Here is a 7,932-nt window from a genome sequence, read left to right as displayed (position 1 = left end):
CATTTTTTTTTAATAGTTATTTTAGACCCTAAAGAAAATAGAAGCACTAGGAGCCATTATTTCCTTTAGCCCTGCGGGCTTCAGGCAATTTTTTCAGAAAATAATGTATAAAAATAATTTTGTATAAGATTTTTTGTATAAGATTTTCCTCAGAATTTGAGTCGAGTTGATATGGGGCCGGGTTGACTTGGAGGACAAGTTGATCTTATGGATATTCATAACTTTCTCTCTAATCACAATTTCTAAATTCTTTTACGTTTTATATTCATTATTATTATTATGAATCTAGCATATAATTATGCAAAGTATACTAATAACGTACACATCTACAAAAAAACCAAAGAAATAACTACGAATCGTTGGTGGCGGTAATCAAGCGAAATTGGTAGACAACACCAAGGGCCTAGGATCTGAAATTCAATAAGCAGGTTTGACTGCCTTTTTCGCCTTTTTGTTTTCTTAATCGTTTGTTGCTACTAAAAAGAGTTATTAGTATCTCCTGGTAAGTTGATCAAACTTGGTAATTTATGACATTTTACTAGTTTTGTATGATAGTGATGAAAAAGCCAAGGCAGTCGATTTTTTTTTTTTTTTATGCCTAGGCTGGGCTAGAGCCCGGGGCCTAGGCAGACCAAGGCAATTCAGTTTGCCTGGACCTACCTAGTCCTAGGTTTGGCTTAGGGCCTACCTAGAGTATGTAGGCCTAGGTATAGATTAGTGGACTAGTAGAGTAGTAGGCTCAGCTACGCATAGATGCTAGGCCTATTCTAGCCTAGGCTAGGTAAGCTAGAATCAGCAGGGCAGGAGGTGGTGGATAATTATTAATTGGGAGGTGTGTTAGTGCTGTCCTAAGGGCAAATAGAAAATATTATAATAGGCCTAGATTATCACTCTTTTTTGAAAAAAATGATGAGGACGGGAGATACCTGAGGATTATTCCTGTGTGCATGAACAGAGCGAAATTGACATCGTTTTTTGAGGTGGCAGATGCATTTAAACAACTGCCCTAGGCATGGCCTACTAACGAATGCGATTAAATGGCATATCCAAAACAATATTCTGCTGAAGAAGCAGACATTACTCGAGCATCAAAGGAAAGAGAACACCCTAATAATCATAGTTAGTAGGCATAGGCGCCGAGGCTTTTGCCTTACCTTGAGCTAGGCCAGCCTTTGCCTAAACTTTCTTGATGTCATAGGTTATTTTTTGCCCAACAACAACAACCAATCCTACTAATCACACCCATCGCAAAAATAAGACCGCCCACTTAAATCATGATGGAAACGAGTTCTTTTTAGCAGCAAGAGTATCTGTGGAACATGGGAGCTGTGAGTCAACGATCTGATCTGCCCACCAGGCGGGTCTTTTTAGGGGCGGACCATGGTATTTTCTATTTTTAGCCGAAGCTGTGGAACACGTGAGTCTTCACACTGTGAATTTACGACCCGATGAGCCCAATCTCTCTAGGGACTGCGGTGTTGTCTTTTTTTAGCCACAGTTAGCGAGTTGTTTTTTTAATATTTTTAGCAACATTAAACAAGTTTAAAGAATGGGCTTTGAATTCAAATTTACAGTGACCAATGTCTAATCTAATCAATTGGAGCCAATTCCTTTATATTTTGTGAGCATCTGCTTTTTGCAAAAATTTTTTTTTATGCAGTATTAAAATAAATGATGTGGCTAAAAAAAAAGTAAAGGTAAAGCCTAGGCATAAATGTATTTGAATAAATTGTATTTTTTTTATAATTCCAGGATATTTCAAACAAAATGATGGATTACAAAGTAACAAAAATCTTAGATGACAAGGGTGATATGAGAGACTGTATAGAATTGGTCCGTAAAAAGGCTGATGTTGTTCCGGCAAAGATGAAAACTAAAACTGGTATTTTTGGGTTGCGTCTCCAAGGCAATGAGCTCACTGAGCTACCTGACTGGCTGGAAAAGTTTAAAAATGTTCAAGAATTGAATTTATCGGAAAACAAGTTTGAAAAGTTTCCGCTTGTCATTGGTGATATGGATGCCATAAAGATCCTTAAGATGTCAAGCAACAGTCTTTCATCGCTCCCCCGAGATCTCATTTACCTCCGGAAGTTAGAAGAGCTTTACCTTGATTATAATGACTTTGAAGAAATCCCTGAAATTATTTTTGACACAAATATAAAGGAGCTATACATCCGGAATAATAAGATTCGTCATATTCCTGCAGGAATCTCAAAAATGAAATCTCTTGAGGTACTAGTCGTGGATAATAATCAGTTAGAGGAATTTCCTGAAGCATTAGCAGAGATGCCAAACCTCAGAGAAGTATTCATAAAGAAGAATCAGATTGAAAAGTTACCTAAGGGCCTTCTTGCAAAAATGAGCAAGCTAGAGGTTCTGGAGCTTGATGAGAATCCTCTGGAATCACCTCCTCACGAGATTGTGATGAATGGCATAAAAGCAATGGTGAAATATGAAAAGGAGCAGGAGAATGAATAATCCTGCTTTTGTGAATAGGTTTTCTAAATTACAGTGTGTATGGAGGTCATACAATTAATTAATAGAATTTTAAAAGGTTGTTGAAACTATGTGTAGCTTTGTATACGTTAGCAATCCATTTGAATCAGCTGTGTATTCAATATGCTTCATCATGTATTATTGCTCATATATTTGACAAGTTAATAACTGTTGCTACTGTACTCCTACTACCTTATTTAGTCCTGCTACTATTATGACCACACATTATTGGTAGTACCTGTAGTACATTGACCACTACCGGTATGTCTATCTATGGTAGTACCATGACTGCACTATGTATATTATTGGTAGTACCTATCACTGTAGTACCATGACCACAATATCTATTTATTATTGGTAGTACCATGACCACTGTATTTATTTATTATTGGTAGTACCATGACCACTACCTATTTACAGGTAGTACCATGACCAATCCATCTAATATTGGTAGTACCTTCACCACTATGTCTACTGGCAGTACCATGACCACTATACTTATTTTTTTTGTAGTACCATGACCACTAAATCTACTTATCACTGTAGTACCATGACCTCTATATCTGTTTATTATTGGTAGTACCATGGAGGAATACCATGACCACTAAGTTTACCTATCACTGGTAGTACCATGACCACTAAAGTCTACCTCTCACTGTAGTACCATGACCTCTCTGTTATTGGTAGTACCATGGCCACTAGGACTACCTATTAGTTGGTAGTACTGTACCAAGACACTGCAACATCAGATGTACAATAATTATAAATTATACTTAATAACATAATTAATATAAATAGTACAGTTTGACCTTAGACCTACTAACTTAAGTGACTGACCTTTCATACATAGAATTTGGCTATAGTAATTTTGCACATAATTATTAATTATATCAACTGACTATTTGCTATTGTGTATACCTATTTTTTAATAAAATTTATTGTGCCACATTGTTCAAAATTAATCAAAAAGATAGGTATTACAACCTCATTACTTTTATGGAGAAGAGAGAGATAAATAATACATGCTGTACCTGGCATTTCTTAGTGGTCATTGATCGATATGTAATTAGTTGAAGTCACACTGTACAAAAGTTCTTTTAAGATGTTAATTAACATTTTAGACTGACTGTACAGTATTTCATGAGGCTTAACAATCAGAGTAATATAAGATAGTATAATACATACTCCAAGTATTGAAATGCACGCAATCATGTTGGGATTCAATATTTCGACATTATGTCATCATTTTGGAATATAACAATCGCAAAACACAAACTTAATATTTTCACCTAGTACCTTCCTAATTAAAACACACCAAATATTTTCTGTTCTTTTTCATCTTTTTGTAAGGTGTGTCAGTACATTGTGTGGCACCTGAAAGACCCCAGCCAACGCTCTTGTAATGATATGCTTCATTGGTTTTCTAAAGACACAGTAGGCGTTTACAAATCTCTTGGTTCACCTTTTGTGTTACAATATAATAAACCTAGTGATTTATTTTTAAAATGATTATGTTAGATTATATTTACTTTACAACATATAATTCTAAGAGTCTATACCATATATTATATATCTCGGACATTTGTATTTAACTGCCTTTAAAATAACATACAGAAAACATCATTCCCTTATTTAATAAGGATGATTTACTTAGGAAACCTTATGATAAATTGTAACCAACAGATGTAAAGGTGTGTAAGAAATGTTGCACTTTTTAATAAATTGTCAGGTAATTAGCTTACTATAATGGGAGATTTGTCTGCTATAGGAGTGGTTTAATGTATAAGAAATAAATTTTTAAATAATTAGTATTTCTTCACTGCCAACTGGTACAGTAATTTTACTACAGTTTGATGTCAGTAATCATATGCGTTTGCTCACAGTAATCACAATAATTACATCTCATGAGTTGCTCATAATAATCATGACTTGCGTGAATGCACATGATTTTGTGAAACAATTTTTTTATTGACACAAAATATTGTTGACAAAATTAATTTTTAGAATTTACATATTTTTGCTTGTGCGCTGTTTAAAAGCTGTTTTTTAAATACACTTCTCATATTTCCCATTTTTGTTTGCCATAGTTAACTGTAGATTTAGATAATTTATAGTTTAGTTCTACTTGTCCATTATTATTATTTTTACATTTTATGTATATTAGGTACATATAATTTATATCAGATATTTCATACAAATAGTACTGTAGCTGTATTTGTTTTTGCAGTAATATTATTTCAATTTAAATACTGTATGTATTGACAATATGGTTTTAAAAACATTCTTGAAAGGGAACCCTTAGTTCGAAGGGAAAAGTCATGGAATTCGCTACTGAATATCATGAGATACTGTAGATGTATAGTAGTAAATACTGAAAACAAATACCTTGATTAATTCATTGTTCATGATGTTTATGAGAATTCTATTTTTAAACTTATAAATAAATTATATTGTAATACTTAAAATTATACAAAAAATATATTTACAAATATATGATTATTGATTTAATTCCTGGTATATTACTCTTATTATAGGAAAGAAATATAATTGTTTTGAAGAATTATCTTTCATTAATGCTTAGACAATATGCTTGTCCCAGATTAATGGGCATACTGTAATGAAAAAAATGTACTTTTAAATTTCTTCACTTTTACATAGTTTATTTATCAATTTATATTAATGAAACCTTGTTATTACCAGTGTTATAAAAAATAAGCATATATAGTGTGTGTTAATATATCCAACTCATTGATCATATGTCTTTAATGCATATGCTTATCATGCATAATATTTATTACTGCAAACACCTTAAATCATATTGGACTTTGTCTTTGGTAAGCATTGCTCAATTTTAAACTGATTTTGTAAAGAGAATACTAATTTGAAACATGGAGACAATTATTCCCCATCATTGAAATATTGATATTTTGCTTTTGTTAGAGTCTATCGAGTGTTTTAAACCTTGTTTCAATGTCATTCATGTGAAATAATTGTTGGTTTAATAAAATGTCTTGTGGGAAGAATGTTTTTGCTCTTTTCAATTACGTGATAATTTCTCATACCTGTAACACTTAATCATCATTTTATAGATTTTAAATGGTCTTGATATGATGTCATCGCAACAGTGACAAAATGAAAGTATTGAAGATGGTTGCAAGTTGAATTTACAGGTACACTAGTCAATTTTGCTTTCATTACAGTACATCAATTGATTCTGTGTACTGTGTACATAACAAAAATATACAGAAAATAATAATAAATTTTATGTCTACTGGTAGATTGCAATTGCTACCTAGTACTCAAGAAAACAGGATCAGATTGAAAATGCAAATTTAATTTAAAAATCTGTTATTTTCAACAATTATTTTTTAAAAATACATTAAAAAAAATTGTCTTTGAACCTCAAGAAAACATGTCATTATCATTGGTCTGTTGCTTATGAAGTCACATGCACTGAGAGAGACTCATTTACATAACAGTATAGTCTAAAATAAGATGCCTTGACAACATAGCTAATTAAATACCATACTATAGTCACATTTGATGAGGCTCATTTACACAAAAGATTATACAGTATATCAAAATACTTAGTAATAAAATAATTGATCTACATATTGAACACAGAAAATAAAAACTAACTTATAATTTGTAGCGGGAAAATTTCAGTAAATGTTCATACTTCATATCCAAAATTTTCAAGTTAGATGATATTCAATTCAATTCAGTAATCATTTACTTGGTACTCTCAAACAACAAAAGTGAACAAGGAGCACACAAAAGAAAACTTGTCATTATGATTGGACAGTTATTTCATGGGTTTTTAAGTTGTACCACTACATGGTAGTCATAACTGTACTTATGATTACATTAGGACATTAAACAAATTCCTTTAGGCATAGTACATGTTTCGGAAAAGCCATAAATAGCCCAGTATTTCAACCCCCACCAGGACTTGCACTTAGACTCCACTAGTGTCTGTCAGTATAAATGTATAGACCTTATCAAAAATAGGCATATTGCTTGCTTCCATTAGTGTTTATTTGGTGACAATGAATCCACAGATTATGAAATGAAGCTGAATGGAAATAGTAACAGTTCCATCAATCAGAGGCACAAGTGGGTGTTGGATTATCATAAGCCAGGATTAAATCTGCCGTACATTAGAGGATTGTTTGTAGAGCTAATTGTATATTATTCTTTTTTTAGAATTAATATGACAACTGAAAACAATTCCGACAATTTGCAATACCATTATTGATTTTTTGATTAATTTGCTATATGATATTTTGTTCGATTTTATTAACATTAAATGTAAATATTTTGACATTTCATGCTATGGCTTATATTATTTTATAAACATCCAATATGGTTCAATCAACCAATCAACATGGATTTCTACAGTATAGTGCCAATAGCCATTGGCGCTATGATATTGGTATTACCGTATACTCGCGTATAAGGCAACCCATTTATACCAAAAAACTGTAGGCACTTAACCGTCTCAACTGGTCTCTCTTAAATTTCTAGGAGTTTTTATTTTTTCTATAATCGATTATCATCTCTTTTGCTTTAGAGACATTTAAGATCATGTTGTTCATTTGACACCAAAAAATTACATTCTCAATTTGACAACTGCGGTTACTTTCATCATTTCCATCAATTAAACCAACTACTGTGGTATCATCAGCAAATTCATAACTAAACAATAATTAAAAATTTAATTACAAGTAAAAAGCATGAAGAGGAAAGAAAGGTGATTTCACAAATCTGTGGGACCCCAGTATTTAACACCCATGATTCTGAAAGAGCTACCAAGTTATCCTTGTGGTGGTGTTACATGATGACACCTTTTAACTAATTGCATTGCACAACCATATTTTAACCTTCTGGTGGTGTTACTTAAGGACACCTTTTAAATAATTGCATTGCATAACCACATGGAAGTTTCTATCAAGATGTCTGAGCATGGTCTGAGCACACATGTATTGTGATGGCAACGGTATTATCAGTTAATCTGTTTTCTTTATAGGCAAACTGGTACGGATTCGGATTCAACAGTCCTAGTAGGCATACTGATTTTTAAAAATTAGGAAATTTTTTTTTTTTAGTGATTCCAATAGTGTATGCATTGGAATTGGGACAATAGTGGAATGTTTGAAGCATCTCGGAACAATTTGTAATCTTAAGACCAGTTAAATATATTTGTAAAAATAGCCAATTGTGTGCAGCAGTGTTTTAACAATGCTGGATATATCCCATCTGGTACCGCTGCTTTTTCAGATTCGCACCTCCTAAACGTTAATGTCTCAAAAGTGTTAGAGAAAGTTGAATTTTGAACACTATAATTATCGAATCTACAGCAGAAAAGCACAAGTTCTATCAGTAATGCAGGATCGACAGTTGTTAGGAAATGTTCTCAACGAAATGTTTGATCAC

General features: G+C 32.5%; 1 protein-coding gene across 1 annotated transcript; it reads left to right on the top strand.

Moving 5' to 3' along the window:
- Nucleotides 1–361: 361 nt before the first annotated feature.
- Nucleotides 362–5,521, top strand: LOC117114292 (protein lap1-like). The gene is made up of 2 exons (XM_033257913.1): nt 362–502; nt 1,753–5,521. The coding sequence occupies exon 2, from the start codon at nt 1,768–1,770 to the stop codon at nt 2,476–2,478; it is 711 nt and encodes a 236-aa protein (XP_033113804.1). The 5' UTR covers nt 362–502; nt 1,753–1,767; the 3' UTR covers nt 2,479–5,521.
- Nucleotides 5,522–7,932: the final 2,411 nt, after the last annotated feature.

Source organism: Anneissia japonica, unplaced genomic scaffold, assembly GCF_011630105.1.
Source record: "Anneissia japonica isolate Jap-2015-1 unplaced genomic scaffold, ASM1163010v1 scaffold2994_len2133135_cov197, whole genome shotgun sequence".
In the NCBI taxonomy this organism is placed as follows: domain Eukaryota; kingdom Metazoa; phylum Echinodermata; class Crinoidea; order Comatulida; family Comatulidae; genus Anneissia; species Anneissia japonica.
Note: the sequence above shows the minus strand (reverse complement) of the source record. Positions and strands in the feature narration are given on the sequence as shown.